This window comes from Rhinolophus sinicus, chromosome 16 (genome assembly GCF_057876585.1).
Source record: "Rhinolophus sinicus isolate RSI-liver-muscle chromosome 16, RSI-T2T, whole genome shotgun sequence".
Taxonomy (NCBI): Eukaryota; Metazoa; Chordata; class Mammalia; order Chiroptera; family Rhinolophidae; genus Rhinolophus; species Rhinolophus sinicus.
In genome coordinates, this window is record NC_142516.1 from 4,293,233 (window position 1) to 4,307,555 (window position 14,323).

General features: G+C 55.2%; 1 protein-coding gene across 5 annotated transcripts in view; it reads left to right on the plus strand.

Moving 5' to 3' along the window:
- Positions 1–3,187: 3,187 nt before the first annotated feature.
- The window catches only part of RAPGEF1 (Rap guanine nucleotide exchange factor 1), a 133,314-nt gene continuing 122,178 nt past the window's right edge, over positions 3,188–14,323 (plus strand). Inside the window, exon 1 of one of the 5 annotated variants that reach the window (XM_074331228.2) lies at positions 3,188–3,409. In XM_074331228.2, coding sequence (XP_074187329.2) covers positions 3,349–3,409 — 61 coding nt within the window. In that variant the 5' untranslated portion in view covers positions 3,188–3,348. The remainder of the gene's footprint in view (positions 3,410–14,323) is intronic. The other 4 variants (XM_074331227.2, XM_074331230.2, XM_074331234.2 and 1 more) reach the window with 4 other exon arrangements.

The following is a 14,323-nucleotide window of genomic DNA, read 5'->3' on the forward strand; positions in this document are numbered from 1 at the left end:
GTTGGTGCTACAGTACACAAGCCAGACATGGTTCTTGAACGAATCACGCTCTTCATTTTCTGTATCTTGTCACATTTGACATCTTTAAAATCTTGCTGGCCGGGGAGAGGCTGGTCCATCCTTAGAGACAGTTTCCAGCCAAGTCTGTAGCCCCAGCCATCTCCAAGACCCTATCTCCAGCCCTCAATCACACCAGCGCCAGGTGACTAGACACCACTGCTACTACCCAGAGCCCATTGGAATTATTCACACCGGTCAGTCCTCAACTGTTTACTCGGCCCTGCCTTGCCTTCCCCAAGTTCTCCATCCGGCGCTGTCGGTAAGGCGTGCCCCTCCTCTCGGGGAATGTAAGTAAGGAATTCTTTCAGCAGCATTGGCCTCCCCTTGTCGTCACTCAGTCACCTCCATAAATTATAATCTACTGGGTGCAGATGAGACAGTCCCTGCCTGCATACACCAGGCAGTGTCATGAAGGGGACAGACATTAAATGGATACAGGAAATGGAAGAGCTGCTGGGAGGTGTGTGCTATGAAGGAGAAACGTAGGATGCTGCAAGGTTCCCCACTGGCTAAGATGCCGCCATGGACGGCCTTGGGTTTTTGCCTCTGCATCTCTTCCCCTGATGCTTTCAGCATCCACCGTTTCCCAGTTCCAGCTGCTGGTTCTAAGGCATCCACGGCCGAGCTTCCTTGCAATTGGCACAATTCCCAGGTCTGGCCAATGTTCGTATTCTGTCCCCTTGCCTGCAATCGTTGGCTTGGAGATAGCCATGGGACTCAAACGAGGCTAATGAGAGTTTGCTGGTCCCAACCCTGCCACTGTGTAGACGGATGACGTGAGAAGAGAGCTGAGCCAGTGGAGCACTGTCGTCGTTTCTGGGCCTATAGGGAGCAGCGTTGTTCCTGGCTGTGTCCCTGGTTTTCTAGTGTGATGACCAACAAAGTCCCCGTTTGCCCTGCCCAAGCTGAGCTGGGTTTCTGACAGTGAAATCAAGCATCCTGACCAGTACAGGGAGCTGGACCCTCTGGGAAAGGACTCCCTGCAGAAGTGACAATTAAATGGAGAAGCAAAAGATGACTAGGAGGCAGCCAGGTAGAGGGGAGGGGAGAGAATATTCTAGACAGAAAGAGCAGTATGAGAGAAGGACCCATGGTGGGAAGAGCAAAGCTTTGGGGATTTGTTCGCCTTGTTACCTTGTGTGTGTAAGCACCATGATCAATGAGCTTTATTAAACAAGGTCCATGACCTTTATTCATAGTAATGTCCATTTGTAAAGTACTTTATTGTTTGAAAAATCCCTTGTCATTTGATACGTCCTGATTTATTAAATAGAGTTGGTTGTACTTTTATCAACCCCTGGCTGGGCCTAGAGGCCCAGCTTTGCACTTAGGATTTTGGACCTAAAATACTGGCCCTGCTGAGCTCAGAAGCTGGAAGAATTGGGGGCAGCTTTGGGAGTGTTGGGGAGGTGGGTCTGGGAGCAAGGGCCACTTCTGCTGGGCGGTGAAGCTGCCAAGAAAGCTGAGCAATGCCTCTGGCTCAGGGCCGCCATCCTTCAGCTCGCAAAGAGAAATGGATTTGTCAGTCTCTGCTTTGCCTTTCACCCCAAGAGGGCTGGAACCGACGACTCTGGAAATTTGGCTGCCATCTACGGCCAGCTCTCAGTTACAGAATCGGGGAACCCACCAGGGTGTGGGAGATGCAAATCGGAATTTCTTGCAACACCAACCATCTTTTCCTTCTCCCGGCGCCTCTCCCAAATCCTGCCCTTATCACCAGATTATTTACTTTACCCGTTTTGAGGGAAGCAGGAGGGGAAAGTAGTGGAGTTGTTACTTCTTTGTGTTCCATCTTGGGTCAAGAACAGTGAGCAGGGGATGAGAGATTTTCCCACACGTGAATATCCCTTGTGTAACTACAATTTGTTGTTACTTATACTTGCATTATCTCATTTATTTTGACGCCTCAGGTTATGAACTCTTTGGAGGGGAGAATCAACTGTGGCCAGTGGGACCCACAGCACCTAACAAAATGAGTAGCCCCCGCATGGTCTTTGATTCTTAAATCAGTGACTTTTACTGAACTCACCACTATGCTAGAAGCGCCACAGCTGAACTACAGGCTGGAGGATGCCTCGGTCCCCATCCAGGAGTAGAATGAGTAGGGCAGACAGGGGCGCTGTGTCCTAGTGGGTTGGGCCCAGACCTTGGCATGGAGACTCTGGGCCTCTGGGGACACTGAGCCCTGCCTGGGTCACGCCCAGACCTAGCCAGGTGGCTTCTGCCCTCAGGGGGTGCTGAGTCCCAGATGAGGTGGGGAGGTCAGGTTAGGCTGAACTCCTGGCCAGGTCAGCCCTGGCCTGGAGCTTCTGGGATGGCCTGGAGCGCTGAGTCCCGGGTGGGGTCAGGCCTAGGCCTGGCCATGTAACTCCACTAGCAGGGCCTGCTAAAATCCAGGACATAGGAGGAGGGATGGGTCCTGTGTCTTGGCATATTCTACGGGCCAGCATGGGGCTCTGAATCCTGGGTGGGTCAGTCTTAGGTTCTGTCATGGAGGCTAGAGTTTGGAAGGGGTACTGTGTCCCCGGTCAGGGAAGCATGCCAGGCTCTGGGCAGGGGAGGGCACTGAACCCTGGGCAGAGGGTGTCAGTCCCAGGCGCTGGTGTGGAGACTACAGGCCAGCAGAGGGTGCTGTGTCTGCGGTGGGAGAGTCAGGACAGTCTCCCAGCTGGCAGGGGGTGCTGCGTCCTGGTTGGGGTTAGTCTCAGGCCTTGGCTTGGAGACTCTGGCCTGCAGAGGATGCTGAGTCATGGATGATGGTGGAGTGGGGAGTGGGGTGTCAGTCCCAGGAGCTGGGGTGGAGGCTCTGCCCCGCAGGGTTGCTGGTGGGGCCGTCGTTCCTCGCCCTGGTGTGGAGACTCCGGGCCCGCAGGGGGCGCTGCGTCCCGGTCGGGAGGCGCAGGCCGGCTCCGGGCCGGCAGGGGGCGCTGGTCTCGTGGCGGCGCGGCGGATGCCCGGCAGGTGGCGCTCTGGCCGCGGCCCAGGCCCGGCGGGCGGCGGCGGCGGCGGCGGCGGCGGCGCGGCGCCGGCTCGCGGGCCCCGGGAAGCGGCGGCGGCGGCGGCGGCGGCGGTGACGGCGGGACCGGAGGAGGCGGGGCGCGCGCAGCTGGCGGCTGGCGGCAGGAGCGGCGGCGGCTCCGGGCGGGCTGGAGCGCCGCGGGCCGAGCGCACAGGCCGCGGCCGGCGGAGCCCGCCATGCCGGCGCGGGTCTGAGGCGCGGCCAGCCAGGGCCGAGGCTAGCGGCGGCCGCGCCGGCCGGGGGCCCCGCAGCGGCCCGGCCCGGGCCCGATGAGCGGCGGCCTCGGCCTCCGGCGCAGCCCAGACATGTCCGGCAAGATCGAGAAAGCAGGTGAGGCGCGGCGGCCGGCGGTCCGGGCCGAGACCCCGGCCCGCGCCTGTGCCCGCGGGCGGCCGGCTTCACGGGGCGCGGGCCTGCGGGGGCGCCGGGGGCAGAAGTGAAACCGCGCCCGGGCCTGCTCGGGGCGCTGCCGGCCTCGCCTCCGGGGCCGTTTCGGGCGCCGGGCGGGCGGCGGGGGCCGCGCCGCGGGAAGTTTCGGACAACGGCTCGGACCTGGGGAGGCGACGCGGAGCCCTGGCCGCGTGTCCGAGTGGCGGCGACGTCCCGACCCCCGCCGGCCGGCGGTCTTTTCCACGGAGGGTCGGCCGAGCCATAAAATGTCATGTCTACGAGCCCGACTTTGCGTTTAACCCGAGTGTCCACTCCGGTGGCTCCCAGGGGAGCGGGCGGGTGCGCGGCATCTCGGGGCTCGGCCGGGGTTCCCCCTGGGGTCCCGCTGAGGAGGCGCCGGCGGGGCTTGGGGCGCGTTGTGCGTCTCCCCGCACGTCTGTCCCTTTGTGTCCTCGGCGTCTGGGGGCTTCCGAGTACCCGGCGTGTGTCTGCTGGGGACAGTCTCCGAGGTGCAGCCCGGCCGTGCAGCTGGGCCGGGGTGAGTGGCCGGCAGCACCTGGCGCGCACCCTGGGGTCCGGGGGAGGCGGCTGCTGGAGGAGCAGCGCGGCGCGGCGTGGAGCCCTGCACGGCGGGCGCGCACCGGGCTGCCCCGAGGGTGGTGGCATCGGCTTTGGAAGTCGTTTCTGTTTGCCAGGTTGAACCAGGATACTTTTCTGAGATGCGTCCCAGCAGGGGACCCAGAGGTCGCCTACGTTGCAGGCTGCAGTTTAAGCGCAGGAAGGACATTTTTGTAGCTTTTCAGGAGGGTTTTCTATATCCAGCTCTGTGCCGAGCAGAGCATCTTAAATGTAGGGCCCATTAGATGCTTGCAGCGTGTCTGTGAGACAGAGTATGGTTCTGGTTTTCAGGCTCGGGCCGTCCAGTGAGTTCCTGCAGGCCCCTCAGCGCGAGGGTGGCAGGCCGGGCATCGGAGGGCGGCAGGCTGGGCACTGGGGGGCGGCAGGCCGGGCACCGGAGGGCGGCAGGCCGGGCACCGGAGGGCGGCAGGCCGGGCATCGGAGCCGGCCCTCAAGAAGCCCAGTGCCTCCCTGGGGGGCAGGGCCCTGGCTTTCAGGTGCTGCTTCCTGGGTGCTCGTCTCACTGTTGTTCAGCCCCAGGGCCTTGACCACTGGCCACGAGTTGCATCCCTGCACATGTGCTGTTCCAGAAATATCTTGGGTTAATCTGTGAAGCATTTCTCAAGAACCCTTTGTGTCTCAAAGTGGTAGTCTTGGGAAACTTGGGGAATTTATTTTAAAAATAACATTGGCAGGGTACTGTTTGATTATTAGGATATGTTTGTTGTCAAAAACTTGACAACAGTGGAAAAGTAATAGGAGTGAAATGAAAAGCACCTGCCATCCCACGAGCTACTTTTGCAGAGCTCAGACCTCTCAGGAGGCGTTGAATTTTCATTTGCGTTCGTTATTCTTGGAGAGAGGAGGCCTAAGGCCAGTTTGTGTCCTTGGGCCTTCCCTGGACACCTCCTGCTAGGGGCTGTAGTCGGTGCAAAGAGCAGGAAGGGCCTGCCTTTGGAGAAGCTTGTCAGAGGGTGGGAGAGCCTGACCTAGCGTAACTCCTGGGCTGCCAGGCCGCACGCTGCTGTAACAGCCGTCAGGGCCCCCATCAGAGGGAGTGGGGAAGGCTCTGGACGGGACAGTGTTTGTGCTTGGCTCTGCGGAGAGAGGGTAAGGGAACCCCAGGTGGAGGTGGAGGTGGGGAAAGAGGGCAGAGTGGAAGGGGCTGACCAGCAGGCGCTCGGGACTCTCAGGAGGAGGGTGCATTTGGTGAGAGACGGCTAAGCCAGCAAGTTGTGAGAGGTCGGCAAGACCAGGGTTGGCCCGTCATGTGGAGCTAGCAGGAGGTCCGGCCTTCTGGTGTACGTCTTTTGCTGTGATTCACACACAACTGTCAGGAGATTGGAACATTCCTGGAGTGAAGGGTACACCTTCCTGGTGGTTTCTGCTGGTCATTATGCGTGGACTTCACTTTGCATTTCGACGAGCTTTCCCATTGGGGTTTTCTAAATGGGCCTGCTGAGTGTTTCATTCAAAGGAAGGGTCCTTAGGTGAAGTGGGACCCTGTTAGCAAGTGAATAGTCTGGTGAATCAGGAGACTGACTACCAGTAAACAGTCATTGTTACCGGGCTTTGCTAGTTTCTGTTCACTTGAAGCATCAGAATTGCTTACACGTGTTCACAATCTCTTCTCTGGACGTACAAGGAGGCACACTTGGGCTTCTCAGGGTTTAAGGAATCCAAGGGCTTTTGAGTATAAAAGGAAACTCCTTTGCCCGTCCTACGGCCCCGAGACTCTCGCACATTCTCCTGTCCTGATCCGTCCTTGGGGAGCAGCGGCCTCTTCGGGGGAGACCTGTTTGAGTCTGCCATGCTGCTCTTCAGCCCAGTAAATTATTCAGCAGCGCCTGGCTCCGGGTGGGGCCTGCGGGTCACGCAGACGGCCCTCCTGTGAGGCCTGGCCTTTCACAGGGACACAGAAAGGCAGGCCTCAGCCGTGCTGCTCCCGGGTCCCTGCTCCGGGCCTGATGGGGGACCAAGACGGGCTGGGTTCCAGAGGGTGGCAGACGGTCACTTGCCAGCTGGTTGGGGCCTGACCGGAGGAGGAGGGTTGAATTTGGAGGGCCAGGAAGGAGGTTGGGGTGGAGAGGGGCTTTTCTAGACTCCTTGGTGTCGTGCAGAGATAATGAGGAGATAGAGTGAGGGAGCCGGATGGATTAGGGGCCCCCTTGGGTGAGCTTGTGGGCACAACTGGCAAGGAGAGGCTAAGAGGGACCTGTTCTGGGGACCGGCATCAGGGGGAGATGTGTGCGGCTGCCCAGAGGCCCCTTCGGGGCCAGTGGGCATGGTTGTGGTGCACCAGTTACGGTGTGTCTCAGCTGGCTCACGTTCACGCCCAGCAAACACGTGGCCGCGGGAGAGCTGATACCCACGTGTTCCTGGAGCTTGCGGACCTCTCTTGCCTGTGAGTGAAGGTGACAGGCTGGTGGCTGTGGGCTGGATGAAGTCCCGAGGTATGTTGTGTTTGATCCACAAGTGCTCTTGAAGAGAAAAGGAAGAATTGGTGGTCAATATTTAAAACTCAGGAAATCACTCACCAATCTCAGGTTTCTGGTTCTCTTGAAAAAAACGAGAAGCTCTGGTAACTCTGAGCCCTCGTTCCTACAAGGCAGCTGTGGGCGGGCCCCCCACGCCCCGTGCCAGCCACATCACCCACTCCTGTTCCCCACTCGGACGGCTGCACTTGAGTTTACGTCCCCCTTCCTTGTTCACACTTGTTTGCTTTTCATCGGGACTTTGAAAGCTTTGCCCCATTCTTTCATTGATTCGTTCCTTGATTGTCAGGCACTGTACGAGGCTCTGGGGAGCCAGTGGTGAATGCGGCAGAGAGTTGGGGGCACGGGCCGCTAGGAGGGATCACATTGGGCTTATGGTGGAGGGGGGTCGGAACCACCTCCACGAGGGATTGAGATCGAAAGTGAGGCATAGAGGCCGAGCCCAGTGAGCTGGGCGCAGCAGTGGGCGTACGGAGAAGGTGGCTTCAGTTTTGTTGGCTGTACTCATCAGAGCCTCAATTGTTTGCTCATTCATTCCTTCCTTCCTTCATTCGCTCACTCGGTTCATTCATCAAATAGTTTATCCAGGCCCTTCTGAGGGGTTGGGGTTCTGGTCTTTGCCAGAAATCCTTGCCTCCTCAGCCTTCCCTTCTGTCCGGTGCAGACAATCAAAGTAGATGTCACAAAGGTGTGAATTGCACCGTTTTTGCTTTAACTCTCTCCCCCTGCTCTGTGTTCCCAGCGAACCAGTCTGTCTCGGGGTTTCATCACTTACGAGCCCTCTGGCCAGCCCTGCAGGCTCCCTGCAAGGAGCAGGTGAAGGGGTGAAGGGGCGCAGGCTCGCCCAGCGCACCCACTGCCCAAGGGGGGAGGACATGTCTGAAGATGCTTTTATCATAAGTTAAGAAGAAAATTTACATTGAATGACTGTTTTCGTAGTAACTTTTGTTCTTGTGAATTTTCTGAGAACAGATAAAAAGCACCAGTATTGTCACATGAGGCTGCACATTTTTTGGCCTAGGAAAGAGTCCTTGTGGATCAGCAGTCACTGTATTTTGATCAATTTGAAACTCCTCTCAAATTTTACACTTCCTTTTTTTCCCCCCATTAGCAGTCTTTGTGGTCAAACTGTATCCAGTAGACAAACACAACATTTGTGTGGCACCTGGCAGTTACTCATTCACCGGCTCGTGCTGCACATACTGAGTCCCTCCTTGTTGGCAAACATTATGTGACGCCTCTCCCTGGCACAGCGCCCGCAGGAGGCTGCCCCTCCCGGGGTCACAGTCCAGGGTAGCAGCAAAACAGTCTGGAACATTCTGCAGTTTCCAATAGTTGCCGAATGCGTTGATGGGTGACCTCATTTCACGCAACTCTCACAATAGTCCTGAGGGCCGGCACAGGGCCGTAATCCCCATTCTGCACCTGAGGGCAGCTGAGGCCCAGGGAAGTCTGGTGGCTTGCCGAGGGCAGCCCTCGCGCAGGGAAGCGGGAAGGCTCAGCCTCCGACTCCCTGCTGCCCATTTCTGCCTTTACAGAGCGCAGCTCAGCCTCGCCTGTTGCTGGAGATACAGTAGCTTCCTATCTTCATTCTTGTTCGTGCTGGTTTTCTTTTCTGATCTTCCTCCTCCCACCTCCCCCAAAAAAGAAAAAAAATCAGTGAAATTGAGGTCGGCCCAATGTGGTCTTTAGGCTGCACATGATGCTACTCATATGAATACCCTCAGCACTACTGTAAGGAGGTAAGAGCGCAAACAGGCTGCGTGTGTTTTTAAACACCAGCCACAGCAACCCCCAATGTTTCCTGGTCCCCGAGCAGCTGTTGGCCGAGGTGGTTTGAATGGGATTCCTTGTAGCCAACAGACCTGATAGGAGGCCTGTAAATAAATATGAGTCATGTATAAACTTGCAGAAAAATCATTTCCCAAATTAGCCCGGATTGGAGAATGCCTTGAACGCAGGGCTGGTCTTGCCTCCGTCCAGCTGAATGTGTCCCCGTTGCCATAATAAGATGACGCACTGGAAAGAGTAGCGGCCTGGTAACGCTGGCAGCTACTGCACCCACACGGCCTGCAACTGGGCGTCTGGCTGCCGGGACAGGTGTTGCTCTCACTCTCCACCCACCTTGCCCCAAAGGCTGTTCCATGATTCAAAAAACAAAACCCACATTTTGTAAATTACTAAGGGATCTGTCGCCCTAGTTTGTGGTCCGTTGTTTTAGACCATTTGACTAATCGTCTGAGACCTGGCGTTGTTGTTGAGCGACTCTTTCCCCTTTCTGGGTCTCATGTTCTCCCCTAGAGCCATAAAGAGGAGGGACTCGAGTGCTTCCCCATTTTGTGTGGTTTTAAAGCAGCAGGTCCCTTTTTACCTACGAAGGACATCAGAGAATGGGTAATGGGGGCCACTCTGGGCTCAGTGAGTCCTCCCCGCTCAGCGATGGTCCCTCAGGCTCCTCCTTGGTCCTCCACCGAACACAGTGTGAAAACCCACTTCCTGGATGCGCTCAGCCTCCTCTACCCAACCCACTTCCTCCAGACCCTGCTTTCTCTTCCTCCAGCAGCCAGCAAATTCCATGGGAAGGCCTCAAATAAACACTCTGGGTACAGTGATATTGTGGAGCTCATTCAGAAACCAAAGCCCCGATTTCCTCTCTGCAAGTTACAAATCAACAAATACAGTCTTAACTGACCGCTGGCTCCTGAGGGAGGGTGCACGTCTGGTCCACCGTCCCATCGCTGCACCACGGACATAGTAGGTGCTCAATAACTACTTACTAATAGAAGGAGTGAATTTACTTCATATTATCACAAAATGAACTTAGGTTTCTGATTCCACGTCTCAAAATTGTCTTGAAATGGAGCTGATTCTGAGTTGCAAATCGCCTGTCAGGATGTCTCATGGTGACCTGGGAGCACGGGTCCTCTGCTCGGGGTGGTTAGTCGGGGCCTGTGTGACCCACGTGCACTGATCAGTGCAGTCGGGAGAAAAATGGACGAGGACGCAGAGCTCCAGGTCCCAGCGCGCTGGCGAGAGCCCTGGGCCCCGACACTGCAGCTGTGGGCGGCGCACCTTCCCCGACTGTGTAAATCCGGCGTGGGGGGAGGGGTGCAGGGCTGAAGCCCTCTTGGACGCGCATTTGTATCGAACAGTTGTAAGTTAGCCCTCGCCTCTCCCTGTTACTTTTCTCAGTTGGCCTCTGAGTGTCACTTACGGTGGGACAGGATCCCTGTTCCACCTGCTCTCTGTTGATGGAATGACTGTACAGCACACGCTGTCTCTGAGGGGCTGCGAGAGGGGGGCTGTTGGGGTTCTTCTGGTCCCCCCTTTCTTCTTTGTCAAGGGCTCAGGCAGCTCCTCCTCCTTTGCGAGCGAAGAGGCAGTGAGGAGACGTACCTCATGGATTAGAAACCTGGGACTTGTTGGTCCCAGCTCCTCTGTGTCCCCACTTTTTTCTTCCAGTCTGTCATTTGGAAGGTGGATGCTCGTTCTATGAGCCTGAGTCCTGACCTGCAGTCTGGTCTGCGTCCCCTTAAAGCGCCGTCACCGTTTCCTCACAGCCTACACCTTCCTTTCCCAGCAGAGCCTTCTTGCTTTTCACTGGCTTGCTGGCACCACACTCGTTTTACTGCAAATCCAATTTTGTCCTGCCTTTAAAGCACAGAAGAAATGGAGCTGCCAAGCGTAGGATGACGTGTGGCGCTTCCTGGGGCTGGGGACAAAGGGGCGTAGCTCAGGCATGTGCTCGTAGCTCTTCAAAAGTTAATGCCCTTGGTGTGGACTTGACGTCGGGGCTCCCAGACGCCCTGTTCACAGTGGTGGCAGCTCACGGTGTCCCTGAGCAGGACAGTGGTTCTGGCAGCCTGGGAGAAGGAGGGCGGCGGAAGTCCAGCGGAATGCGATGGCTCAGAATAGGCACTTAGCGGACCCCAAACAAGCAAACAAACAACACAAAAACCAAACAACCTCTCGTTGGAAACAGTGGTTGTATTTATTTGCTCGTAATGGGTAATCACATGGCCCTCTCTCCTTCGAGTGACTGGTTGTGACTAAATAGATGGATGATTGTGCCTGGGCCATGGAATAGGCTTCTCTTAAAGCCACCCCCCTTTCCTTTCAGTGAAAAATACACATACTAGTCATGGCTGACTTTCCGTCGGCGCTTGCCGCGGGCCGGTACCAGGCTCTGTCCTGGGTGTTTTCTGTGCGTGGCCTCGCAGCCCTCGCAGCAGGAGGTTCTCATTCTCAGAGGAGGAGACTGGGACACGGAGCCCCTCTTCTGTGTGTGGGACCCTGAGGCCCCGACCAGTAGAGATTGGCCTGTGGTCGTATTCCCAGTGGGGCCAAGCTAGGGCTAAAGCCCTGTCATCACTTCTCACTTATCCATGTTTTCAGTGGCTCGTTCCACTTGGGTAAAAATGAGCCTCCACATTTCCGAGGACCCCTCTACCATGGGAGGCGGCTGCTACACGAAAAGCGCCCCTTGATACCCCTGGCGGGGATGCCTCCCGGCCGCCTGGCTGCAGCTCCCTGGAGGGCCACGACGCCTGCTTCCTGCTGGGTGACCTTGGGCACATTGCTTGATCTTTCTGGGCCTCTGGTGCCTCTGTTGTATTCTGACATGTGACAGACCCATCCCAGAGCCCTTTCTAACACCGATTCTGTGTGCGTGTCGTCTGCGGTGTACAAGGGGCAGTCGGGCTGCACTGGGATGTTCTGTTGTTTTTTCATGGCACTCGTGTTGCTTGGCACTGAACTATTCATCATCACAATAAAACTTACCCAGTCCTTCAGAGCTTTCAGAATACGTACAGACATGAGGGCTTTTGCTGCTGTTTTAGGTTTTGTTCTTTTGTTTGGTTAGCGTAAGGTGCTGGAATGGCGCAGCATTTTTTCCCAGTGAGGAGGGTGACAGCTAACGGTTGTTGAGTGCTTCCTACGTGCCAGGCCCTGTGCTGGGAGCTTTGCCTGCAGACACCTGTGTGAGTTAATTAGCTCTATTCGTATAAGAGAAGTGGCAGGTATTGTGCCCGTCTGACAGCGGAGGAAAGGGAGGCAGCAGGAGGGGAAGGTCATGGGCCGAGTGAGAAATAGAGCGAGTCGGGGAACTCGGATTCCCTCTGCCTCCTCGGTGTGCGTCCCCTGGTCCCCAGGACAGTCCTGGGCTGGTGCTGGTCCACTACCGAGCTGGCTGGAGGCCCCCTCATTGTCTGGTTGGAGCCTGTGCTGGCCTTCCCCTGGGGCTTTCCAGCCTCTGCACCACCGTTAAGATGACTCCACAGTCTGTCCATAGAGTTATGATTTATGAAGCACCTCTGGTTTCTCAGTTGCAGCGGCGGCCTAAAAAGTGCATTTGCTGAAAAGATTGTATAGGAACCCGCTTTGGATGTGAACAGTGGAAAGTGGCCCTTAGTTAAAATAGCTCCACGCACCCACCTACCCACCCACTCGTCTGTCCATTCACACAACATTGGCTGCGAGCGTGCTGAGTGCCAAGCAGCCTGCCAGGGCGGTGGAGGGTGCTGAGAAGATGAAAGGCATCTGTGCCCTTAGGGAGTTGACAGTCTGGCCACCGCCTGTTCTGTGTGCAGGAGACTTTGATCTAGGCTTTCGTACTTTCCTTGAAGCTCATCCACGTTGGAGGCAGCTTGAGCGCAGGCTGGAGGGCAGGAGACCTGCCTGGGGGCCCTGGGTGGGGACTGAGAGTGTGGGCTGCCGAGTCCCAGAGCTGTGCGTTTGGATCCCAGTGGTCCGTGGAACAGTGTGGACTGTTGGGCAAGTCGCTTTGCCTGTCGAAGCCTCAGTTCCTTATGTGTAAAATGAAGACAATCCTAACAGTGCCTGCCCCGTGGTGCTGGGAGGATTTGAGGAGACATGCACAGGAAGCATCTGGAAACGTAAGACTCGGTGAACTTAGCGTTTGTTCCTACCGAATGTCCCTTGCTGCTCTGAAGTCACCATTTCTTTAAAAATGGACATATGGTAAGTGAAATTCAGACCTCAGCACTTACAGAATGGGAGGTCTCTGGTTATGGAGGTACAGTTGACCCTTGAACAATGCAGGTTTGTACTGCACAGGTCCACTTACGGGGTGTGATCGAAAAATACGGTGAATGTTTAAAAAATGTTATTACAGCAATTACACATTGCCATTATCCCACTCAAAATACTCCCCCCCCCCACTTCAAACACACTTACCCCATCGTTCTTGCCACTTTCTGAAGCAGCTCTGGAAATCCTCTTTCGTGAGCGTTTTACTTCATCCTCCATCATGACAACGCTCCGTGTGACACTTCACTTCTGGTACAGCAATTTCTGTCAGATACAAACATTACAGTGTGTCCTCATCCACCTTATTCACCAGATCTGGCACCGGGCGACCTCTGGCTCCTCCCCAAAGTCAAAATGATTCAGGACATCGAGGCAGCCACAACAGCGCAACTGAAGACACTCACGAAAGAGGACTTCCAGAACTGCTACCAAAAGTGGCACAAACAATAGGATAAATGTGTTCGAAGTGGGGGGGGGAGTATTTTGAGGGGGAATAATGGCAGTGTGTATTTTACTGTAATAAAGTTTTTAATTTAAATATTCACCGTATTTTTTTTATCATACCATGTCATATATGCAGATTTTTCTTTTTGCAGGATTTTTTTCAATAAATGTAGTCATGCGCCACCTAAAGATGGAGATGTGTGAGGGATGTGTTGTTAGGTGATTTTGTCGTCGTGCAACCATCACAGAGTGTGCTTTCGCAAACCTAGCTGGTCTGGAGCACTACACACCCAGGCTGTGTGGGACACCAGCGTTGTCTGTGCGGTTTGTCATTGACCGAAATGTCATGAGGCGTCACATGACTGTACTGTCACTGTATTTTCTCTTATGATTTTCCTAATAGCCTTTTCTCTAGCTTACTTTATTGTAAGAATACAGTGTAGAGTACATATAACATTCAAAATGTGTGTTAATTGACTTCATGTTATTGGCGATGCTTCTGGTCAGCAGTCGGCTATTAGTAGTTAAGTTTTTGCAGTCAGTATACTGTTACGCTCGGATTTTCGATTATACAGGGTGGGGAGTCCATGCCCCTAACCCCTGTGTTGTTCAAGGGTCAACTGTATTTCCTTTCAGGTCTCTCTCTCTTACATTTGAGAAAGTGGAATTCCAGGGAATGGATTTTTGCAACTAAATAGTGAACCTCCACAGAGATCATTTATGGGAAGAGAATGGCATTTCATTTCAGCTGCACATGTGGCCCCAGCGTGTGGAGGTAGCGGGAGGACAGTCCTGAAATATTCTTTTTAAGTCTGTCTGAAGGCAATGGCCTGTGCTCATGGTGGCGGCATGTCTCAGAGCCAGAGCAGAGCTGGTCGCTGACAGGTGTATTTTTGCTCCATCCCAAGAGATACCGCCTCAGTTCCTCTTTGCAGAGGTGCCTCTCAGGATTAGTGCGCCGTCTTTGTTCAGCACTGAAGGTGAAATGACCACAGTACGCGGCTTTTGCCCTGGGACACTTAACAAACCAGCAGCCATTCAAGGTCCTCGCGTATAAGTAGCTTACAAAGTGTGTGGGACGCCACAAGTGGGGTGATTTTAGACCCTTTATTTTCCCCCCATGATTAATGTTAAGATAAATTCAGAAACCCTAACGCATTGTTCTGAATCTTCCTTAACCTGTGCTCTCATGGGCTTCTCTGCTGTTTGAAAGTAAATGTGTGTAGTCTCTGCAAGTTTGTCAGTG